At 44.1% G+C, this 25,611-nt stretch overlaps 1 protein-coding gene across 20 annotated transcripts in view; it reads left to right on the forward strand.

Annotated features, from left to right (window-relative positions):
* Window positions 1-25,611, forward strand: part of Osbpl6 (oxysterol binding protein-like 6) — a 191,201-nt gene that overhangs the window by 111,534 nt on the left and 54,056 nt on the right. For 16 of the 20 annotated variants that reach the window (XM_087651709.1, XM_087651710.1, XM_087651711.1 and 13 more), the window contains 3 exon segments: window positions 3,415-3,670; window positions 18,863-18,955; window positions 25,118-25,240. In XM_087651709.1, coding sequence (XP_087507835.1) covers window positions 3,569-3,670; window positions 18,863-18,955; window positions 25,118-25,240 — 318 coding nt within the window. In that variant the 5' untranslated portion in view covers window positions 3,415-3,568. 20 annotated transcript variants of the gene reach the window in all.

Genomic DNA, 25,611 nt, shown 5'->3' on the forward strand with positions numbered 1-25,611 from the left:
CCTGCATCCCCCTAACTTTTTTTTCATCCTGTATATTTCTTTTTTTGGTAACCAATTCTAACATCTTTTCTTTTTTTCTTTTATTGGAAATATTTATTTCCTCAGATAATATATAAACTGACTATGGTTTCTACTAGTTTCTCCCCATCTCTTCTCCCATCTGGGTCCATCCCCTTTCTGTCTCATTAGACAACAATGGACTGCTAAGGGATAACAGTAGAATATAACAGGATAAAGAGTATTTGCTGAAGAACCATGCTGCATTACATTACATCCTTTTAATTAATTTAATACATTACATCCTTTTAATTACCAAATTCCAGTCCTGATGCCATAGCTTCAAGGTCTTAAACTATATCCCGTTGTCCCCAAACCTTAGCTCTGTCAAAGATGCTGCTCTTCTTAAGTTTTGTGAAAAGACTTGTGTTCTTCTGCAGTTCCCTCCTTTTATTTTAAATAAACTTTCTATTTTCTTTATGTATATTGATTAATTTTTCAAAGATGTTTGAGACGTACACAAGAGAGAGAGAGAGAGAGAGAGAGAGAGAGGGACTTTGATTTTGTTTTCTTTGTATGTGTCCTGATCTTTGCCAATAGATTATTTGTGTCAATTATATTTGGTTCACACTCAGATTTGCCTTTTCAAATTCATCCTGCTGGAATTTTGTTTGGTCCAATCCTCTGCTGGTTTTGAACTGACTCCACTTCAACAACTAAGGATAACCCTTGTTAATATTTTTTTTATTCTATTTTAACCAAACAATGATAGGAACACTCAGTAGTATGCTGCTTTAAATCAATAATATATCATCTAAGCGTTTCATATTTTTCTTTATATTTATAATGAAATTATTCAGGTCAGAGTTTCTTCATCTCTCTCAGGGAGCTGATTTCACATAGCACGCACCTGAGGAGGGCCATTTGACTTCCTTTGAACAAGGCATTTGAGTGGCACTGACTGTCATCTCTCTTATCTGCAACTCTGTTAGGCTTCTGTCATGGGGTCTGCTGCTCTGTCGGGCACAGTGCAGGGATTCTGAGTAACTGTATTCCCAGCCTGAAGGATGTGTGGATCAGCAGGCAAGGAGCCCAATGCTTACTCACACAGCAGCAGTGAGCTCAGGCTAAGTCCTTTCCTTTCAAATGCTTTTTTGGTCACATATAATTTGTGATGCCTATGAACAAGTTCTGCAGGTTTCCCTGATTTGGTCCTTGAGTCATAAATTATATAAATCTGAATTGTTTATCCCTCGGTGTAAATACATGCAAAAGCCACAGCACTTTATAATGCTTTCCCTCCTACGTATATGGGGGGAAAATGGGAGAAAGATGAGGGTTTCTGCTCTCATATTACTGTTATTTTCAGTTATAGTGGGTTTTTTTTGCTGAATATAATAATTGTGTTGGTGATGCCTTTAAAGTGTAAGATCTTGGGTTTATACCACTGTTTAGGCAGTTTCTGAAAATGTGCTTCACTGGAAATGAAATAAATCATTCTTAGGTCGTAGTAAATTCTACACTTCAGGAATAAAGAACAGAATTTAAAATTCCTTTTGCAATGCATTAAAAATAGAGGAGCTACTCAAACCTTTGACTGATGCCTGGTTAGAATGAGATGTAAAAACCATTTGAAATTGATACTGGATACTTGAAATGCTTTTGTTGGGGGCCAGTTTCTGCCCAAGTGAAACATTCCTTCCTGATAGAGGTTCCTTAAGATCCATGAAGTAAATAAAACTTACAGGTCTCAGGAAGTTCCTGCAGCTTACAAGATTCACCAGGCCCTTCCTCAAGGTTATGTCAGCGGTAACCTTCGTGAGGAGAGGAGAGTCCCATCAGCCAAGATGCCTGCAAGCTGTACAGGGTGCTGGAGGGATCTAGTTTTCATGAACGTCATCCATGCTAGGATGGGCTTTTCGGGGGTGCAGTTGCTTTGGGTTGGTCATTTGCCTTTATGTAACTCCTCACCCATACTCCTGCCAGTAACCCCAGTAAACTCAGTTTACTTTTGATCTATCATCAGTTCCTTATCTGAGGTGAGTTGTTCAGATAAACCTTGAAAAGTCCCACAACAGCTTTTGTTTAAAAACAAAAGAGATTCCAGACTTATAGATATCAACAATAACCTCATAATCTGATCTTGGGATGCATTTAATTATTCATCCCTTGGCTTTCTTTTTCTTGAATATTTGCATTCATAATACAGTCAGACTGAGCATGGGCCCTTTCGTTGCAAAAAGTTATCCTGGAAATGCCATGTTAAATTAAAATAAGATATTAGCAATAGTATTAATGAAGACAGACAGATATGTAGATAAGTAGGTAGGTAGATGATAAATAATAGATGGATGGATAGATGGATGGATGGGAACAGAAGAAGAAAGAAAAGGAGGGAACAGGAGAGGTGGGGAAGGAAGGAGGGAGGAGGTATGTCAGAGACTAACGGAGGGCCTGAAACTTGGATTGAATTTACTTCTGAGTGGATAATGGTTTAATAAGTTGGGCCTTTCAGCCTCGTCCCCTGGGGCCCTTGAACACATCACAGAGCTGCCATACTTTTGGCTCAAGTGTTAGCATCTACTTGTAAAAAATCTTGGAATGGAAAACAAAGTACTTTGAATCAAGGATCTAAATAGCCTTCTCACTTTCCTGCTTCCAGGCTCCAGGGATTGGCTTCAGGGTCTTCATTCACACTTATTAGATTGCCTTCCTTGAACAGATTAGAAGATCATCTTGTCAGATGCTGGCTTCTTTAACTGCCTTTTGCCAGTCAAAGATGAAACCTCACGTTGAACAAAAGAGCTTTTGGCTCTTTGAATTCGTGATTTACAAAGGCTAATTTTGCTCTGAGACTTAGTCTTACAATTTGGATGCTAAGCAAGAAATTTAAAATTCTAAGAAAGCATTACAAATTTCAGTCATCAGAATACCCAGGTTTGCAGGTTCATAAAAGAAATAATTCTCTTAATTGTTGAGATTGTTCTCTTTGAGCTAATAATTAATCAACTAAATTAATCTGGGTTCAGATTGAACCCAGAACCTTGCTCCTCCTTGACATGGGCTCTACCACTGAGCTACCTGCCCCGCCCCAGGGATTGCTCTTTGATTATTGTCTGTAAATAGGTGATCACTAAAATTCTAGTGAACACATTCAGGTTCATGCGATTTGTTGGCATAATCTTAGAAATTCAATGCCTGTGGGCATCTACCAAATTCCGTACACACACAGAAATTTCAGAATCCATGTGCGAATCATCCTAAGGATCTGTACCACCACCAATCACAGCTTGCGTCTCCAGCCCAGAGGTCTCAGAGCCCCAGACCTGCACTCCTAAGTGTGCCTTCTTCCCTCCGTTAATGCAGATTAATCCCCCCTAATACGGCGATTGCTTTTTCTGTTTGCTTTGTTTATAGGAAGTTTGGACACATCATCAGTGGCCAGAGCTTTCCGAGTCTCGTCCGATCCGAGGGAGATGGACTGAAGCCACAGACTGTCTGGTTCTTTGTCTGGGAGTTGGAAGGAGGATTGGGATGGTCTCACGTGCACATCCCTAGACTAATTGCAACCATGAGTTCAGACGAGAAGGGCATATCCCCTGCTCATAAAACATCCACTCCGACCCACAGAAGTGCCTTGTCGTCAACATCTTCTCAGAGGGAAAGCAGACAGGTAGGAGAAGGTTTTAGTGCTTTTTTTTAAATCGTTTTCTGCCAACAGAGCCCCATTTGGATGGCGTGGATGGCTGAGCCTGAAGGTTTGCTGTGAAGTGCTTGTGCCACAGGTCACTCCCTTATTTTGTGTAGCTATGCTTGATAGTGAGAAGCTGTTACACTGGCTTCTCTGTCTTGTTTTGTTCTGGGTTTTGTCGTTGTTGTTGTTGTTGTTTTGGATTTTCTGGGGGGAAGGAAGAAGGGATGGACTTTGGGAGTGCAGACCATAGCATGGAGCAGGGTTTCTCCAGGAAGCCTGGTGACCTCCTCACTGTGGGCACCTGGCTGTGGAGCCAGCATCAAGACCATCAAGACTGTGATGTTCAGGTCTCTCTTCTTCATGGACGTGCAAAAGGACCCCAGGACCATCAGGAGACTTTCTGTAAGACTGACAGTGCTCTACAAGCCCTAACACCTGAGAGGCTCTGTGGAACCTGGGCTCTGTCACACTCAATAGTTTGGAAGCAAATGAAATTGTAGTATCCGGGAACTGTGAGCAGCATGGATTGAACAGTTTTTAAAGGCAGCAGTGGAAGCGAGGTGTCGGAACTTAATTATGGTAGAAAACACCTACTGTCTCCTCTGATCCTGTCTGTAAAGTTCCTTTTGTTGGCAATTGCTGCGTTCATGTTTTGGGGACCACCTTGCTGTCAGGGTTGTGTGGGGATCCGTCATATAAATGCTGGCCACTGGCAGAACAGTGAGTGGTATTTCGGCGAGCACAGATAGGATTAATGGTTTCCCATAACAATGTGTAGTAGTAATTTGTGGAAATTTACAAGTACGTTGTCAACCTTTTATGGGAATTTTCCTTTGTGATTTTTTTTTTTTTTTTTTTGCTTTTCCTTTTTTGATATCGTATCTCACGTGCCTGGTTGGTCTGGAACTTTTTGTAGACCAGTCTGGTCTCGAACTGTCAGCCTCCGGGTGTTAGCAACTACAGGTATTAGCCATGGTGCCAGACTGTGCATCAGCCACCAGTAATTCATTGTACATGCATTTTAAATGGAGAGCTCAGATGTGGATTCACAGCAGTGGGAATGCATTTCTGTGGGTGCCACCGAGAGAACCCCCAACCTCACAGCCCTCTGAGCACACCCCTGCCAGTTACAGTGAGAAATTCTGGGGCAGCCTGTACAAACCGGTGATTTCTTATGTGTATATTTTTGACAGACCCTAATGCAGATATCTCTCGTACATGGTCCTGGGAAGTTTTTAAGGATACTATGTATCCTTATGTACTATGTCAGAAGTACTTCTGTCGTTAACTAAGCCTGTGATTGCCGGCTGCTCTATTATTTAGTGCTATGCATTTGTCGATTCTCGTAGACTCGGAGTACTGTGAATGAGAACGCTTTGTGCACAGATGCCCTCTGTGTTGGCAAGTCCACCCTCTGCCTCTCTGTTCTTTCCTGTTAAGGACTCTCCATTTTTCTCTTCCTCCGAGCATTTAAACTGAGAATTTGTAAGCCCGCATGGCCTTCGTGGTTGCTGAGGGGCAGGAAGGGATTGATCCAGCTCACCCTGGAGACCTGTAGTAAATAAAAGAAAGACTGATGACTGCTACAGAAACAGCTGGCAGGCCTTGTTGATCTGCCCGCTGCACCTGCGCTCCAGGCTTTGCATGCAAAGACCAGGGACACAGGAGACCCTGGCCTGGAACCTAAAGGTAGAAAGGATGACGCCTGATGGGCTTGTGAGTGGAAAGTCCAGTGATGAAAAGAAGGTGCGTAAACGGATCATGAATTTTAGACAATAGACACAATACCAAGAAAAGGTTGCTTTGGTTTGTTTGTTTTGGGACAGGGTACCACTATGCCACATGCCTTTAACCCCAGCATTCTGGAAGCAGAGGCAGGCAGATCTCTATGAGTTCAAGACCAGCCTGGTCTACGTACCGAGCTCCATGCTAGTATTAATTTTTCCAGGTGCCTACTAATTGTGAAGGTGACAGTTTACTTTTGTCCCCGTGTATCTCAACAGGTGGAAACACTCCCAAAGACATTCTTCTCTCCTTGCTTACTGACTGCTATTTTGTATCTATACATCTCCCTCAAAGAGGAGGATGATAAAGAATAAAGACAGATCCCTCTCCCCCTTGTCTCAGTCACTGCCTAAAACTTACTGTAAATGTCGAGAACGTGGAAGTTTGACATGTGCAGTGGTGTGGTGTGGTACTTCTTATATGCATCTATGTAGTACAAGGACCCAGAGGAAGTGTGATAAATTGGTCTTCGCTCGATCTTCTCTTCCTGCTGGTTGTGAGCGTCGTCTTTAATGGCTGAGCCATCATCTCTCCAGCCCCTGATTTGACAGGCATCTATGCAAATGCTGCTGTGTCGCACAGTCCACCTGTCTTTCTCCTAGTCACATGAGTGAACGATATAGCACACAGCAGAGAATGTAGTAGTCCTTTAATGCACCTTATTTAGTTCACAGGTTCTAGGTGCAAACTGCTGACGGTCTGCTTAAACATTTCTGCTTAGACGTCCCACTCTCGGACTTGGACGTAATCCAACATGTGTAAACCAGTTTGCTATCCTCGGTGACGTGGCATCTACCCTATGCCTTTCTCCTTGGCTTCATGCGCAGTCCATAGAATTAACTCTGTAGATTGTATTCTTCCTCTAGAGTATCATTTCTTTTCCTTCCTACTGTCCACTCCCCAGCCCAGACTCTGGCCACCTCTCTCAGCCACTGCTAAGGTCACTGGCCTCACCAGCACCTTCAGGACCTCATCATTTCAAATTCCTTGAATATGGCAAAGTCATGAAACCCTCCAGTGGCTTCCTGTTCCCCACACAGGTAAAGCCAGATTTCCTTAGAGGTTGGATGTCCAGAGGAGACCGTAGACTGGTGCAGCCCCATTGCACAGCACTTACATCGCCTGCTGTAATTCGGAAATCTGCCCCATTTGTATCTCTTTCTATCTCTGCCCCATCTTCCCCTGAGCAGAGTCCTACCCCCGTCCACCCCCACACTCGAATACTCCATTGGGATCAAAGACTGGCTCATGGGACACTCTCACTGGCCATTCAGAATGACTTCCCCGTCTCCTCCACTGACCTTGTCACGAAGATTTTGGTTGTTTGCTTTGTTGATCTGCCTGTTGACTTTCATCGTGTCGTAAACTTTTCTAAGCGGTGTTTTTGAAGACCCACATTGATATTAGTCTTGTCCTTTTTTTAATTACAAATTTTCTATGCCAGATTTATTTGCCTTCCTCTCTCTTCTTCCAGGATAAATAAAACGGAGAACATCTGTGCATAGTAGCACTTGGCTTCCTTTCCTGCCTCTCAGTGCTGTAGTGCAGCATATGAACGATGAAAGGTGCTGGGGACGTAAAGAGACACAGTGTCTGGGCTTTTGCTAAGCGTTTCTTGCTCCAGTGAAAGGATCAGGGCTCCATTTAGTCCTTAAGAAGCTTGAAGCCTTCTGTACCTTCTCCGCTAGAAGTTCTCCTCCACTCTGTTGCTAGATGGTAGGACACCTAATGCAATTGCCTGTGTGTGTGTGTGTGTGTGTGTGTGTGTGTGTGTGTGTGTGTGTGTGTGTGTGTTCAGCCATATCTCACAAGTGTCACCAGATAAGGATGCCATGAGACTTTCCAAAAAGATTAACAATGGAGTTTATTAGACATCTAAGGCTTTCTCATAAGCAAACCTTCTGCAAATAAAACTTGACCCTGGAGGTGTATGGAAATAAAGGTTTTTCTTATTAAGTAATGAGAGAAATGCTAAACAAAATTTCCTTGGTGCTGTAGTAAGATTGCTGTTAAGTTCTGAAATAAAACCTCTAGTTAGTCGAACACTTCTAGAATTTAGTAGATTCCAAAACTTCTTTTTCTTAGAAAAAGCATCCAGATTCTTATAAACTGAAAGACATAAAGCCCCTGTGCCCTGATCGTCTCAGTAGTGGCTTCTAGTTTAGATGGGGGCATTTTCTAGCCAGAGTCCTTATCTGTCAGTTATCTCAGTACTTATTTTTATGGACTGCCTGGTTCCTGAAAGATCTGAAATTTGTGAACTTTGACCCCGGATGTCAGTAGGCCTGTTAAGTACCTTACTTAGGGAGATCCCCCATGATGCTATTGGATCTTAAGGGGTCCCAAACCAAATTTATCATTCTCCTCTCAAAGCTGCCTCTGTCCAGTTTCCTCCTCAGGAAATAATGATTCTCATTTCTATGGATCTATCCCGACTCCAGGAAATGTCTATCACTCATTCTGATTCCCACCAACAGAGACCACTGTAGATTTTCCTTTCTCTGGGGTCTGGCAGCCGCTTTCCCCTCCATTCTGGTCTGAGCCGCCACGTTTCCTCATCTGGATTGTTTGCTGCAACTTGGTCTTCTGGTTTCTACCCTTCTCCCATCACACGGGGCATTCTTTACAGGATAATCAAAATGTTCCCTTGGAAAGCCCTTCTCCACCCAGCCCTGAAGGAAGTATGTATGTATAGAGATGTTTGTATGACTAGGTTTTCATGTGAGTATGCATGTGGACTTTCAGTACAGGCGCACATGTATGTTTCCATGCTTGTGGATGGAGGTCAGGGGTCAATGCTGAGTGTCTTCCTCTGCTGCCCTACATCTCAGTTTTTGAGACAGGGTCTCTCACTGAACCTGAAGCTCACTGATTGGCTAGACTGGCTGGCCAGTGAGCTTCAGGGATGTGCTTTTGGCCTCTCCCAGCATTGGGATAACAGACACAGGGCGGGGAACTTATTCTGCTGCAGATCCGAACTGAGAACCAAGAGTTTCGTGCTTCTACAACAAGCCCCTGATTAACAGAGTCATCTTCCAAGTCCTTAGATTAGCTGCCTTTCTTGTTGCTAAAACAAAATCCCTGACAAGAGGCAAGGTAAGAGGAGAAGGGTTTATCTTGACTTACTGTTGTAGGGGAAGAGTTTGTTGTGCAGAGAGGAATGGAAGGTCTTCAGCTTCTCTCTATCAAAGACTCCATGGATGGGATGGTGCTGCCCACAGCAGAGTGTCCTTCCCTCTTCACTTAATCCTCTGAACACCCTTTCACAGGCCTGTAAATGATTCTAACTCCAGTCACACTGGCGGCGAAGACTAGCTGTCATATATGAGCATCCAGAATTTTCCTATGTATTTTCAAGAGCAGAATATTTCAAAACCAACAGAGCCCTTTCAGTTGGTGCCGAGTGGTGATGTTTGAGGCCATCCCCAGCAGTGAGCCAGCAGGACTACACGCTGTTCTAACCGGGTTCTCAGTAAGACTCTGTCCAATAGCTGAACCAGCACCTTCTGCCTGTGTGGAAAGGCTCCTAGAACCTAAATGTACTGGGTTTTCATAGCATAGGTTTTCCTCTTGGACAGACAGAGTGATTAAAAACATCTTCCTCTTTATATGTGAATGTGTTGGAAAATGTCTCTTCTGACTATGTCCCTGGAGCATCTTCAGTGAGGAAGCCAACTTTCTACTGGCAAACATAGGATGCCTCTTTCATAAATATGAATCTTGTTTCCGTCATGCAGTTGTGCAAAATATAATGTTATTTTAAGCTTACAAATGTTCTAATCAAAAAAATTAACGTTTGTGTGGGCTCATGTATGAAGGTGTGTGTGTAGGTACATGCCTGTGTTACTGTGCATACACGTGTGTGGAGGCCTGAGATCAGCCTCAGGTGCTTTCCTTGGGAGCCAAGCATCTTGATTTAGGAGACAGGATCTCTCCCTGGAAATTGGGGCTCCCTGATTAGGCTATGCTGACTGGACAGTGGGCCCCGGACACCCTTCTGTCTCTGCCTCCCCAGCACTGAGATTACAAGTGCACACCACGCTGCTAAGCTCTTCTCATGGGTACTGGGAATCAGTCACAGGCCACCATGTTTGCACAGTGATTGCTTTACCGAGCCGTCTCCAGCCACAAATGTTCTGTTTCGGGGGGAAAACGGTAAGGATTCCCACTTTGACACCTATCCTCCAGGTTAAGCCATTTCAAGTCTTATCCGTGGGGAACAGTTTAACATGAATTCTTGCACCTCTGTAGCATACAGTGGCCCTGCGGCTGTGCAGGTTGACCCTGAAGCCCACTGTCTGGACAGAAAGTTCACAAACCTGATTTGAGAATCTATGCTGTCCTCACTAGAGTGATATAAAGGACTAAATCTTTAGTACCGAGTGTTAAAAAATTCTTGATTTTCTTCCTATTTAAATTTAGCCTTTTGGTGATCTCAGGTATTGTGCGTCATTGTTCACTTTCTAGGATTTAGGACCCGTATCCATAAGAAAGTGGCATTTCTGTCTATGGCCACAATGCCCAGAACATGCCAGTCTTACCTGATCTTGGATATTAAGATGGCTTGGGCCTGGTTAGTATTTGGATGAGAAAAAAAATATTTCCTTTGTGGCAGTTCATTCTGTAGGCAGGTTTTGGTCCAGGTGCCTTTTGGTGAGTTGGGAATTCTGGAAAGTCTGGATGTTCTGGAGTGAGGCAGTGTCCGAGTAGGTAGCACACCTCCACCAGCCGATGCTGCATGGAAGCTCACTGTGGGGAGGCTGGCCCTGAGGACCTTTTCCAGAGAACTAAAACATGGCACAGATAGTACGGTATCTTGCACCAAGTGAGTGGTGAAGGCAGGGTTTGGTCTCTGTTGGCCTTGCTCTGGAGGCCCTACCCTGGGCACTTCATGGTTTGATTGGTCTGTTTGTTGCAAAGCCAGTCAGGATGGATATCCAAATATTAGAGAAGAACTGTGCAAGCAACATGTGTCAATCACCTCTGGGTTAGTGTGACCCCCCCCCCATGTGTTCCCCTAAGCATCAGTGGTGATGTTCATACCTTCTTTAGCCTAGTAAACTAGATTAACACTCAGGTGTCATGAGCAGAGCTGTTCTAGAAAGGGTGTGCTACTTCCTGAACTTTCTGTATATTGCTTTTATTCGGAATGCAAACTTTTGATCATTTGCTTGTTTGCTGAAAACTGCAATTAGCCTTTTTTTCCCACTAGAACTAATGAGCAGCCCCCCAGCTTTCTCGTCCCCACCACTTGGAGATCCCCACCGTTGTCACATGCTGTTTACAGCACACGTTCAGTACATATGACACGTGCTAAAACAGAGACCACTGGGAAGAAATTTGACACCAGGCACGCAGCCGCTCATTACCCACAAATGATTCAGAAATCATCATTACTGGGTAAGGGGCTGCTGCTGTCCCTGGCATGCCTGCAGGGACCTGCTGGTCCTTTAGGTCCGCCTTTCCCTGTTTTCAAGTAGCCTGAGCTCACTGGTTTCCAATAGCCTTTTTACAGCAGCAAATCCACCTGTCAGATTCAAGGTTAACATGGCTTGTTAGCTTCTTAGGCAGAGCACCAAATAGATGGTGTTAGCGAGTCCCAGGGGCCCCCTCCGTGGAGGTTAGAAAGGCCTAGCAGCCTGCTGTTCCCCGGAGACTGTTATTCACTGGGGCTGGGAGTCAGAATATACTTTGAGCTGTTTCATTAGAACTATCAAGCATCATACGGAAGGGCCTTGGGTGTGTAAACCTGCTTTATTTTGTTTAAGGAACAAATGTAAATCTTCTACCTCCTTCCACTGGCTTCCACTGTACCTGCCTAACTATAGGGTACAAATCCTGTGCACACACTACCACCTGTGCACATTATCTGGTTTATATTCCAAGCACCAGATTTACTCACCTCGAATCCTAACTACAAACTGATTTTGTGGCATTCGTCGTGGTGAGATTTTGTGAGCATGCATTCTTTTGCTCGCTGCCAAGCTTGTGCATTGGTTTTGTGGGTTTGGACCTGGCAATGTTTATAGAAAACCTTTAATAAGATTATATCGTAGAACCATTAATTTAGCTTCCAAACAATATATTCTAAAGAAATAATGAAAGTTCCCTAGGAGGGGTAGTGATCTACACTGTAATCACAGAGGAGAATTATCAAAGATTATATACTGCTTTTTTAATTTAATATACATGTGAATATTTCTGCACAAAATATTTTCTACCAATGAAAAATTAGAAACTATTTAGTATTCAGAAATATGGAAGCAGTTAAACAGCATTTCACAGTCATCCAGTGAGATCTTGCACGACTATTTAAAATTTTTTTTGGAAGAATATCTAATCCTGGGGGAAAGTTAAAAAAAGCAGGTTATTGAACTGAAATACAGTACAGTTCCAATTTTGGTTTTAGTAATTGAATGTGCATTGAAAAATAAAATATGCAAAAGTAGTTGAAAGAATTCATTGCTTAACATGGCTGTTTTTCAATTTTGTTCTTTCTTTCTTTCTTTCTTTCAGGTATATAAGGGGGTTTCTCATGTGTGTGTGTGTGTGTGTGTGTGTGTGTGTGTGTGTGCGCGCGCGCGCGTGTGTGTGTGTGTGTGTGTGAGAGAGAGAGAGAGACACTTTAAAGCAGTATAATATTGGCAATATTATAATTATCATTAGACCACCAGCTTTTTTATAATCATATTATAAGCCTTACCACCATAAATTTAAACCTAAAGTTAAATGAAGATGGGAAAATAGGAAGGAGGATTGTGGCAGACTCCTAAGGGGACAGAAAGACCAATGGGAAGAAGGATTGTGGGCAGACTCCTAAGGGGACAGGAAGACCAATGGGAAGAAGGATTGTGGGCAGACTCCTAAGGGGACAGGAAGACCAATGGTGTCAACTAACCTGGACCTTTGGGGCTCTCAGACCTACCAACCAAAGAACATATACAGGCTGGACCTAGGCCTCCCTACACACGTGTAGCAGATGTGCAGCCTGGTCTTCATGTGGGTCCTGAACATCTGGAACAGGGTCTATCTCAAAAGCTGTTGCCTGTACATAGAATATGTTCCTTGAGGCTGCCTTGTCTGGCCTCGGTGGAAGAGGAAGCACCTAGTCTCACAGAGACTTGAAGGGCTAGTGTGGGAGGAATTCCCAGGGGGAGCCCCCACCCACTCAGAGGAGAAGGGGAGGAGCATGGGGGAAGGATTCTGGGAGGGGCCCACTGGGAGGGGGCAGTGAGTGGGATATAAAGTGAACAAGTAAAAAGTAGAATTAATTTAAAAAAAAATAAAATTAGGATACCTTTAATCAGTTAAAAAAATGAAAATGAAAGACACACCTTGTGAAAAGTGGGTAATTTTCTAAACACACTAAGGCATGAGCTCGGCCAGCTCTCTCATCTTTATAATGGCTATTCTATCTCCCGGTCATGTAGTCATGCTTGAGCGTTAACTAAGACACTGCCTGTATTAGCAATCTTTGTTCCTTCTTCAGCAAATATTATTATGATACGGACAGACATATCATAGGTGTATAGTCTGACTTCACACGGAGGACTGAAGTAGTCCAGTTGTGCCCGTAGAATACATTTATAAACCTTGAAAGGCAGTTTTTCTTATATAGCTAGCAAAATCCTATCATACTGGAAACCCTTGTGAGCTTGTGACCATTTAAGATCACAGATGAACTCTGCTGTCTTTTCAAGCCACGTGGGACTGCTAGTCTAGTTCTCTTTCAGAACAATCTCTAGTACCTAGGCTGGCCTCCATGTTGTTACGTCGCCATGTTGCTATGTAACGTGTTGCTAAGTGTCTAGAATACAGAGTTGAGCCCTGAGGTGAGCAGCGTGTTCTGGTTCTGTGTTCTTAAGCCTTTGTCCCTTTGTAGTCAGCTGGGTCTCGGCTGTCGGTGCACAATACAATACAGAGATGTTGACAAGCCGCATTGCTTTTCCATGAAGCTCTATTTATTTCTATGTGTGCGAGTGCTTTGCCTGCCTGTAAGTATGTGTGCTGTGTGTGTGTGTGCCTGGGACCTGGACTGGCCAGAAAAGAGGGCATAGGACCCCTTGAAACTGGAATTACAAATGCTTGTGAACCACCGTGTGGGTCCTAGGTCCTCAGAAAGAACAAGTGCTCTGGACTGCTAAGCCACCTCTCCAGCCCGCAAGCTGTGTTTCTTAAGATGAAGGGCTTCCAAACGCAGGCCACGTGAGTGGAGTCTGGAGGTGTGAATGCACAGCGACACCCTCCTTTCCACACAGGAGCCCAGGCTCTGCTAACATTGCTTTTCTCCCCATGGGTTCTCCCACTGTCCTATGGGACCTTTTCTGGACACTGTTTAGCAGAAAAGTATGTCCACTTAACTGTCACTTTTAACAGGCTGCTGCTTTCTCAGTGTAAGAAGGACAGTTGCTGCTAACTCGGTCAGTATGGCCTTGTGGTTTTGGTGACCCCAATACACTGGTTCTCAACCTTTGGGTTATGACCCCCTTTGGGGTTGAATGGCCTTTTCATAAGGGTCACTTAAGACCATTGGGAAACACAGATATTTATTTTATGATTCGTAACAGTATCAAAATTACAGTTTTGAAGTGGCAGCGAAAATACTTTTATGGTCAGGAGAGAGATTGATAGCCACTGGGCTCATGCTTTATGATATGGCAATGAAAAGTGTTCCTTGGAATAAATTGATTGAGATGACATCAAGCAAGTACTTGAACCCCTACTATTTCAGGCATTCAGGAGGTCGCAGAGTCTGCAGGGCACTGCTGTGATTGGCTTCGCTTTGCGAGTGTGTATGACATTTGCCTCCACTCATATTAATAGGTTGCACGGTGAACTCTGATGCATTTGTCATGCCGTGGTCCTGACTAGCGTTACAGACTTGGCTCACTAGTAAGTTAGCACAGTTGTGGGCATCCTCCTATTTCCAGAGGAATGCGTGGGCTACCTGATTGATGGTGTAATGTTTATAGTGAGATAGTGGCTACCATTGAGTGTCAGCTGTGTACCGGTGTCTGGGCAGTGCATTGTATACACTAAGCGCCAATGCTGGGTCCTACAAGGAGAGCTGTTATCTCCACCTTACAGTGGCAGACTTGAAGCCGAGCCCGGTTAGCGGTTCTGTCTGGCATTCGGTAAATAGAATGAGAGGAGCATCCTGATCTAAAAATGTTTTAGCACTCGCTCCGTGTCATCATCCATGGTCCCACAGCTAAAGTCAGCTGACTCTGCCTTCTCAAAATTAGAAACTGGATATTGCAGGACCTCAAGGTTAATTTCAGGGTTGTCCAAGAAATTAACCTTGAGGTTGTGTGATATTTCAGAGTTCCGGGCCTTTCCCTTTCCTTGTCACTCATGTCTACGTCGGAATCCAGGCGAGGTTGTGTGGTAGAGGGAGCCTTGCCTTGTGTTGTCTGAGAGGCAGGGTTATGTCTTTGAAGTTGCTATAACTCATGTCGTCCAGTATTCGTGTTGACGTCAATAAGAGGTAATATTTAAAAGCATGGGCCCCTGGATCAAATCTCAATCAGCATTCCAACCCCAGTGCTTACCGACCACACCGCTCTGGCTCCCTGTCCTCACTATCCAATTAGCCATAAAATAACTTTGTCAGTGTACAAAGGCTTGACTACACGTAAACAATCTATGCAGAGATTGGGAATGGCGACCTGGTAGGCACACATGGGAATTCACTTCTGGTTGGTGGCTGCACTACCTAATTAGGTCACTAATATGACTGACGTACTGTGCTGGGCCAAAATACACCACCACACTTATAACAGAGTCAGGATTGGTAGCCAGAAGAGTAATGGAAACTCTTTGGAGATTTCTGACTTATTTGGATACTCTCCTTTGAAATTACTTTGTATAAACTGTAAATATAAATTTATCTTCGAGGGACTGAGGAGACCGCAATCCCAGCACCAGGACCTGAATCCCAGCCCCAGTGTGCATGCAAAAGGCTGGGCAGGGGTGCTTTGCAGGCTTGTGGTCCCAGCCCTTGAGTATGAGGCGAGGTGGATTCCGGGGGCTGGTGGACCGCCAGCCTAGCCCCACTTGGTGGTATCAGTTACAGTGAGAGACTTTGTGTCAAAAAAAATAGGATTTTTAGTCTTAGGAATTATACTGAGCATGAACTCTGGCCTCCACAGGTACACATACTACGGGCAAAGGCACACAGACACACAGACACACACACACACACACACACACACACACACACACACACACACACACAAACCACAGAATAAGTAAAATAGTATGGTGACAGTTTTGGACAACTTGACATAAACTGGGGAATCTGCAAAGAAACCTCTGTTGAGGAATTGGCTGTATCTGACAAGCCTGTGGGCATGTGTGGGGGGCATTTGGTTAATTGGTAATTAATAGTTGGTGGGGCATGCCACCTCGAGGGCAGCTGGTCCTGGGGTACATTGGACAGCAAACCAAGCAATCCAATGGAAGCAAACCAGCAAGCATCATTGTTCCACGGTCTCTACCTCAGATTCCGCTTCCAGGTTCCTGCTTCAGTTCTTGTGCTGATTTCCCTCAAGACTAGACTGTGACACAGACGCGTAAGACAAATAGATCCTTTCCTCCCTACGTTGATTTTAGGCAGTGATTTCACCGCAAAAGAGAAGCAAATTAGAACAATTCAGTGGTGTTGACATTCAGAAAGCAGTGGTCTGCTTGTCTTCATTTGTGCCCTGGACTTGGATGAAGAGTGAATCTATACAGGAATTGGTAGCCACGGCCTAAAATATTCCCAGATAAAGATAAACCTCGCTTTTGTGTCTTTGAAATAAAATTAACTAGAAGCCCTGACCAGCAGCCCTTTGGCTCAAGCTTTTCCCTGGGTGAGTTGTCCTGAGCTGTTGAGCTATTATGCAGAGTCTCATTGTCTATTTACGGATGTGGAGGAAACCAAAGGACACAGTCATGGAGGCAGATTTCCTCTTGCTGCCCAGGAGGTGTTGAGACCTGTGAACTCTAGCCAAAAGAGCAGACTTAGCAGGCTGGAGAGCTACAGGCAAGGTTACATTCAAGAATCTTGGCCTGAGTTCTGTATGCATCAGGTCCCTTTGAGCAGGGATGGGTAGATACTCCCACCAGTGTGTGTTCTGAGTGCCTGAGGTGGCTGGGGGTGATGCTTAGTAAGAGTTAAGTCCTTGCCTCATGTTTATAAGGAATGGGTCGCATCAGATACAAAGGAGTACATGCATGCACACACTCTCACATGTACACACACATATGTACACACACATACACATGTACGCATGCGTGCACACACATGTACACAAACCACACATATACACCACACACACCACACACCACACACCACACACACACACACCACACATACCACACCTACACACCACACACCACACATACCACACCTACACACCACACATACCACACACATACCACACATACCACACACACACACGATCTGGAAATTAAGTAGTAATTTTAGGATTTGAGGGAAAGCTTTTTTTTTTTTTAAGAATAATGAATGTGCTTATGTAACCCTCTATTTGTGTCGCTTATATAACGTGCTTAACACCTTCAGTGTAGTGTATGTTTCCCAGCCATCGTGAAAGGAAATGAGAGTGTTGAGCTGGTAAAAGAAGGAGGGGACAATGACAGCAAAAATGATGATCGTAAAAGAAATGATATGAAAAGATCTAACTTTGTATCTGCAGATTTAAGGACAAAGTTGATGTTTCTCTACTGACCCGAGCCTTCCTTCCAGTAAACAAGAGATGGGAATTAAAAGTTAAATTCATTAAATGTTGTCAGATGTTCTGTTGTCACAGAAATCTAACTTTTACAGTTCCAAAAGAAGGTATTTAAACACCCAGCCCCATGACAGAGCTCTAAAATGTAAACAGAAAACACTGAAGAAATTATCTTTTAGAACCTTTTACCCCCCTTTTGTGGTGCTGGGAATCAAATCAAGGCCTTTATGCATGTTAAACACACACTCTTCCACCGACTTCCACAGAGCTGTGTGAGGTTGAGGTGAAATTGTTATTCTAAGCACTGCTCCCTCCAGGAAGCAGTCTGGCAGGATCCTGAGACTAGGCACATAATTCTCAGCGTTCATAGCTGCACGCACTAAGGACATACCATTCAGGACTTTTCCCTTATAAAAATGAGCAGTGTACAAGTGCAAACCTGAAGGATTTGCTTCTTGTTTTAAAAAAAAAGAAATGCGAATTTGAAGCCAATTCTGGGTATTGAGTTGGGTTAATTTTATTCTAGGATAAACAGTGTTGTTTGGGTTCTGATAATGTGCAAATCACAGAATGGATGTTTGTAAGAGAAGTGTTGTTTTCTTAGCATACTGGAGGGTAAAGAGAATAGCTTATTTTAGAACTTAGTTACCAATTACAGTACTTGGTGTCAGTTGGCCGTTTTATCAAGCATGCTTTTATTTTTTAGTACTACACGTACATGTGGAAAATCTGTTACTGCATCAGCAAATGTTTTTTTTTTAAAAAGTCAACAAAATGTGAGGTTTAGATTCTTTACTCATTTTAGTATGTACTGACACTACTGGCATGTAGTGAATATTGAAAACAGATAAGGTTCTCTTCTTTTCATGATAGAAAAAAAAAGTCGAGAAGAGAAGAAATGGATACGAGTTCTCCAAGCCAAGCACACAGGAGGCTGTTTTCCAGATGCTGATACTGAGTCCCATGGTGTTTCTCCCTTCTAGTCCACAAAATGGAGTCAACATTTTAACAGTCTGCTGCTACCTATAGATGCTGGAATCACATGCATTGGACTTTATGCCAAAATGATCTCTCTCTCTCTCTCTCTCTCTCTCTCTCTCTCTCTCTCTCTCTGTGTGTGTGTGTGTGTGTGTGTGTGTGTGTGTGTGTGTGTGTGTGTGTTTTGATGTGTAAATTGGAGAATCTGGTTTCCCTTCCCTGCTCAAATGGCTTGAGTTAATTCTTCATGCCCTGTGTATGTGCTTACATGCTACATAGTTGGCAATGTTTCTCTGTAGCCTTTGGCTTCTGACCACATTAGGGGCCAATGAGGGGAAGTTGGTGATGTAGATACAATGTTGTCTGTCATCAGACATATTCAGTGTTTTTCTGGGTCCTACAGGGTTCCTTTTTTTTCCAGATAGACCCCTATGATTCCTTCAGTAAGGTCGAATCCAGCACTCAGGAAGAGGTTCAGCATAGAACCTGTGAGAAGAAAGACCTGTGCCAGTGTTGTTTTTCCTCCATGCTACTGCTGGGCTTGGCCTCAAAGCCACTCGCCATCTCCTGGCAGCTCGCTCTTCTGCTGGGCTCTGTGTGATCTTTTCTCTGTGTTCACCGATGTGAGAAATGGGGCTCTAACCCTAGCTGGGTTTCTGATCATTTGCAGAGCATCCACGTTCTGGAGAGAACTGCTTCATCCAGCACGGAGCCCTCCATCAGTCGGCAGCTGCTAGAGCCGGAGCCCATCCCCCTCTCCAAGGTCAGTGGCAGAGTGCGATTTCTCCCACAGCCAGCCCAGTGCCTGCTCTGGGGCCAAGTGAACTGTGAATAGCTTTGACACTTGACTCTCTTAAGGTAGCTGCCACGCCCACTGCAGGGCTTCTCTGGTGCTTTTCCTATGTCCTTTGCAGAGTTTTTTTCTGCCTTGTATGAGGGGAGAAGAAAACAAAGTATATTTTCCTTGGATTTCCAGGGTTATGTGTGAAGGGAAAAAAAATAAGGGAAGGCAATATTATCTCTTCTTAGAGAGAAGAGCAGATAATCCTATGAGAAATCAGTGCAGGGAAGGAAAACAAGCCCCCTGAGGTACGGCAGTCATTGCTGTCCAGCAGAGCAGGCACTGTAGGAGTGCTTGAATATGTCATCACATTTAATACACTTTTCATAAGCCGTTCCCTGACATATACGTATTTATTACATTTAGTGGATCAGGAAACCCAGAGTTAGCAATTTGCCTTAAGACAACAGAGCACATGGCAGGGGGAAGCACAAGGAAGATGCGCCCCGTTCTGTAACCTAGGCTGTCCATCTCTGCCTCACCTCTAAGGTCCAGTAGTACCCACACCCAGTGGACATCGCACATAGTGACTTCCGGTCTCCATCTAAAGTCTACCTTCCAGCAGTTGACTCCAGGGAGAGCAGACTCTTTCGATATTGTGGAAGCCAGAGGTTCCTTCCTCTTCAGCCTGCTCTCCCTCAGGCGTGGGAAGCATCTGAAGGTTTTTATGTCTAAAATGCAGAAGGTCTTCAAGAAGACAGACTCCCTGCTCATCCCCACCTCTGTGATGTGTTCTGTGGGGTCAAAGAGCTGGTTCCCTGACGGGAAAACTCTAAGAAGAGAAACATGCAGATTTCAGAGTCACATAAAGACATCTTTATTTCCTGAAGATAATTAGTTATAAATGTGTGATCCAGACCCTTGACTTTCCTGTATAGAGCATAGACTTCAGAAAAGAACATGTTCCTACACGTCCCTATTATTGTGGCCATGCATACTTGCATGTTTTTTACTTTAAAGATGTTACATGTTGTAAAAATATATAAATAATAAAAGTATTGTCTTTTGCCCTGCTAGGTCCACGCTGCGGAGCCCAAAGATATGTGCTAGATATCTTGGCGGAAACACATCCCAGCCGCATGCTTTCCTACACTCAAACCTTCACATAAAAGAACACACAACACAATAATCTTTGACCCCATTGATAAGATATAATTGCCCACTTAAACATACAAAGCTCAGTACCATCCATCCCTTAAGAACATTGATAACAACCTGCAAATACACAGAGCAGAATCTTAACATCACCTGCCACGGCTTCTCTCCCTCTCCTCCGACTCGTCTCTCCTCTCTCCCCTAGTCTCCTCCTCTTCCTTCAAACTTCTCTCTCGCCCATCCTTTCTTCTCCTCCAATGACAGGCCTCCTTCTATCCTGTACCTGCCCCTCACCAGTACTTTACAAATTCAATGGAGAGGTGGTTCTGGTGAAGTCACTTGAGTTCTGAGTCCTTGACTAGGTGGCTGTCCTTGGGGCAGTGGAATTAGCATCAAAATACAGCAACTTCAGGGCAAACCACAACAGTTACAAGCCACAGAATTTATTCTATTGGGCAGGAGTAGAGGAAAAGAATTATTAAACTATAAAAATAACTCAGAGGGTAGCTAGAGAGATGGCCCAGCAGCTGGTCTTACCGAAGACAGCTGCCTGTGACTCCAGCTCCAGGAGGGCACATTCATCATCTCTGGACACCTGCACATAAGTGGCATGCACACACGCAATTAAAAATAAAGACAAGCTCTTACTTTCTTCCCTCTCTGACCTTCTCCCCATTCCCCTCCCCCTTCTCTCTCTCCACGTGTTCATGGTCAGCCTCTCTCTCTCTCTCTCTCTCTCTCTCTCTCTCTCTCTCTCTCTGCCTTTCTCTCTACTCCCTCCTCAACTCTCTTACTCCTGCCTTAATAAACCCTATTCTATACAAATAAATAAATAGATAGATAACCCAAATCTTTTTTTAAAAAATCTTCAAAAGAAAAAGGACAGACCTCCATTTGACCAATAAATAGATACTACATACTTGGTCAATATAATTGTCATATCTCTTTGAAACTTCTCTCCTCTGTACCCAGTGACAAAACGAAACATGAAATACATAGATGAGTGTATGACAGAAAAGCTAACATTTACTGAACACTTATTTTGTGTTGTGCATTCTCTAGGCCAGTCTTCAGATGGTAAAAGTGGGCACTGATTTTCTCATTTTCTGTTGACTCCCAGCATATAGATCTAATCCACTCCCTATGGCTTGCAGGCTCACACAAGCTGAGGTGTTGGCCTAGTGACCCAACAGAGGGTCCATGCTAGGAATCCTGACAGCATTCACTACCCCATTGCTTCCCATTTAAATCTTGTTTATGCATTAGAAGATGTGGACAAATCTTATAAAATGAGTTCATGGATACACCCAGGTACCACTGCATCTCACCCCTTCAGACCATTTTGTGAGAATACAGGCTTCCTAGGTTCTGGTTGGGAGGAGGACTTTGAACAAGGCATTGCCTTGGCTTGGGATATATTTAAATTCTTAGATGTTTTTAGCTCCTGAGACATTTTTACCTAACCCACCCCACCCATAGACTGTCTTGTACTTTTTTATACTTTGAAGGCACTACAAGATACAAAATTTATTCCCTCTGGCAGGAGTAGACTTCTAGTCCATGGAAGAATTATTCAACGGCACGAGAATTATTAAACTATAATTTGGCAGGTGGCTGGGGAGATGGCTCAGCAGTGCCTATATTGGTCAAGCATCACATGATGTCTTTAGGGCTCTTGTTTCTGTTTTAAGTAGACCTCGGAAGAGTGGAGACTCCTGAGCTGAAAATACTGAATGACGTTTCAGGGAAAATACACAATTTGATTTTTAGGAAGTTATTTTAATTTTCTCACAACGTACCTAGTCCACTAAACAAGAAGGAGGAATTTCAGCATCATGGAAAACAGAACGCAGAGGGTTCTGTCTCGTGTAGAGATGGGTTCTTTTCCTTTCCTACATATTTTATTTGCAACCCTATCGTCCACAGCATTTATAATTGAAATGGGTGGGGTTATTATCTGCCATGCTTTTGTCCTTTGCCCCTTGTCAGCCTGACAGCCTATCTATCTAATTATTAGAACGAGTCAGGACTGTTCTGTCCCTTTTGCTGGACTCAGGAGCATTGCCTCGGAGTAAACGGCACTGCTGGTTCGGAGTACAGCATTTCACTTAGGAAACAGGACGTTAACTTTTGGGCTGTCCTGCCTTCCTTCTTTCCTGCTCCCCAGTCCAGCTCCCCTCAAAAGGAAAGAAAACCACTCTAACAGAACTAAGACATGGTAGCTACAAAGAGATGAGATTGTGTTTTCCCCGACTTTAATTAGTAAGGGGGAAATGTATTGGTACTGGTTACTAAATGGTTGCATTTTATGTCATATAAAGATTCTTCATCAGAGAGGTAGGGTGGGGAGAGAAGGAGGGACAAGGGAGGTGACTATCCTTTTAAATAGGATGTGACTAGAAATATCTTTAAACTCAACTCACATGTTACTAAGAACAGATGTCCAGTGACTATATTTACACACATACAGAAAGTTGCTCTCCCTTAATTTCTTAATTGTATCCGTCATTTTTATGGAGTAGTCACTATCCCAATGAGAGCTGAAAGTCCTTGACTGTGTCAGAACTTACTGCATTCTCGTATCAGCTTTGCACTTTTCATAAGTGGAGTTCTACTCCTGAGCTGCAACCCAGTATTAGGAAAGGACGCCAGATCCTCCATGTGCTCCCTGGGGTCATGTGACAGTGACACATGTGCTTGTATGAGTCAAAAGCCACGATAGTCTATAGAGCCGGAACCTGTCTCATCAGAAACATTTTTTACATTTAAGTAACAGATCAGTCACAACGTTATTTGTCATGTTGTTTTGAGACAGGCTCTCACTGTGTGGCTCTCCTGCCTGGAACTTGCTATGTAGAAGAGGGTGGTCTGGAACTCATGGAGATCTGTTTGCCTCTGCCTCCCAAGTGCTGGGAGTAAAGGTGTGGGCCACCACAGGTAGCTCAGATAGCCACAGTTTCTGGCAGAATTATCTTCAAGCAGAAAACCATGTCTTGAGCTGTCCCATGTACTTGAAAGAATGTATCATGTTGCCAAATGGACACACAGGTCATTTCCATAAGGTCGGCAGCTCATTCCTCAGAAGTGACTGTGGATATAAGGAGATGGCTCTGTCCTGAGATGGATTTAGATTTGTAGGCTAAAGGTTCAGTGCCAGATTTAGGCTTTTCAGAGAGACAGGACCATCTCTGCACTTAAACTCCTGATAAAAGAGAAAATTCCACCCTAGATACCCATTCTTTCATTTAGCATAGATTATACTTGGCCCCAAGGCAAGCAGCTTCTGGGTTGAGGAGGAAGGGAAGAAAGAGATGGTGGCTCCAGCCCTCTTCGCCCATGCCACACCCCACATTAATGCCCGATAATGGCACCTCCTCCCTGAGCCTGTCAGAGCCCCCACCCCCAGCTGCAGTGTTGGTCTACCCTGAGATACAGCCTTTATCCATTCTCTGTCCTTCCCTAGGGATCGAAGTGTAAGTTTTCAGAATGCAAGTACCCAGCGAGCTGGGGGTGCGGCACCATGCAGAGGCCGTCCTGGTCCCCACCCACCTGAGGCTGCGGCTGCAGAGCTGCTCACATAGGGAGACTTTTCCTCCCCACATGAAAGTTCTGCGAAGAAAGTGAGAAACTTCTCTCTGTTAAAAGGACATATGGTAGTTCTGGGTGCCATGCCAAAGCTCTAGAATCGGGCATGGCAAGAATGTTGCTAGATCTCTGATCACTTAGACCAGTGGTTCTTAACTTTCCTAATGTACTTCAACCCTTTAACACAGTTCTTCCTGTTGTGGTGACCCCCCAACCACAAAATTATGTTGTTGTTACTTCCTAGCTAATCTTGCTACTGTTATGAATCATAACATAAACATCCAATATGTGATCCCAGTGAAAGGCTCGTTTCAACCCCAAAGAGGTAAAGAACCACTGATCTAGAAGATGTGGGCCCAGAGCAATCATCTGGTCATGGGGTCAAGAGTCAAGTAGATTTGTCAAGAGGAGTGGAGTGGTGGCCACCATGGCAAACTCAAGCCCAGCACTGTTTACTTATTAAGTTCGGTGTCACCAAGAGTTTACAAGCTAGCAGAAAATCTGATTTGTAAATGCTGATGGTTTCTTAAAAATTAGTAGCATATATGAACAAAGCATGTTATCTAACAGGTGGGTAAGAGTAAGACCCTAGAACCAAAGTCTTTATTTTTTTTTATTTATTTTTTAGTTTTATTCTTGCCTCAGGAAGATTGAATCTAGGACCTTTCTGTATGTGAAGCATATGCCTTACTAATGATCGGGGACCAAGGAGCTAGGATTTAGGACCCGGCTCCATCCTTAGCCTGATAGCATCACTCCTTCCATGGGCTCCCCAGGGAGTATTCCTCCTTGAAAGCCTGGACTTCTTGGCTGTTGAGTGAGGTGCATACTTGGAGAAGCCCAGAGCTGCTGTGGAAGGAAACAGGACCACAGCTGTGCTGCGGCTCTGCATTAAGAGCCCCGCAGCACTGGGCTCTCTGCTAACCGCCCTACAGCACGGCTGCGGTACCGTGCTAACCGCCCCTTACGTTCTGCGTTCTGCGTCAGACCTCTGCAACCTTCCCATTTGTACACAGAAAGCCCGGGCGACACACTGACTGAACAGTTAAAAACTTAAAATTTTAAAGCGCCACTGTGCCCCAGGATCATCATGGGGGCCGAGGGCATGCATTTTAAACACTCTTAAGTGCAGGAAATCAAAATTCCGTTCTACTGCCGAGCAAACGGAGTGTCCCCAGCGTGCCTCTCATGGAGTCTGCGTGCCTCCGGGTTTACCTGGGAAACTCCTAGGACATTCACTTGAAAGCCCATGGCTTGTTTTGATGCCCCAATTAGCTCCAAAATGTCACTCATCCTAATGGTGGGTAAAAGCGAGGCATCAAAGGTGACTTTCTGCCTAAGAACCTTCGTAAGTGTGTATCATTATGTGCAGAAAATAAATGATTTGTTTTTCTTTTCTCTCAGGAAGCTGACAGCTGGGAAATTATAGAAGGGCTGAAAATAGGCCAAACCAATGTCCAGAAACCAGACAGGCACGAGGGATTTATGCTGAAGAAGAGAAAATGGCCTTTAAAGGGCTGGCACAAGGTAACATTGTAATCAGATTGGGGCCGAGAGCATCTGCATAGACATCTCACTTGCTATTAGGTGGGTAACAAAGGTCACTTGAGTTTATGAGTGTGAGACCTTGTCTCTAAGACAAAACAAATACAAACAGAAACCCAGAATAGAGAGGAGTGAGGAGGAGGCAGAAGAAAGAGGAGGGGAGGAGAGAGGAGGAGAAGCAAAGCAAATGTTGTGGCTCTGGGAGAAAGCTGTCTTTCATTCCCTTTTTGTTTGCCCGTGGTGACTCACATCACTGCCAGAGCGGCTTCTTACATTCACCACCTCTGCTGACCGACGTCACCTCAGAGTAGAAGGGTTTGCTAACCAAAGGCTTGGGTAATGGCCTCCCCCGG

Source organism: Rattus norvegicus, chromosome 3, assembly GCF_021556685.1.
Source record: "Rattus norvegicus strain SHRSP/BbbUtx chromosome 3, alternate assembly SHRSP_T2T, whole genome shotgun sequence".
Classification (NCBI taxonomy): domain Eukaryota; kingdom Metazoa; phylum Chordata; class Mammalia; order Rodentia; family Muridae; genus Rattus; species Rattus norvegicus.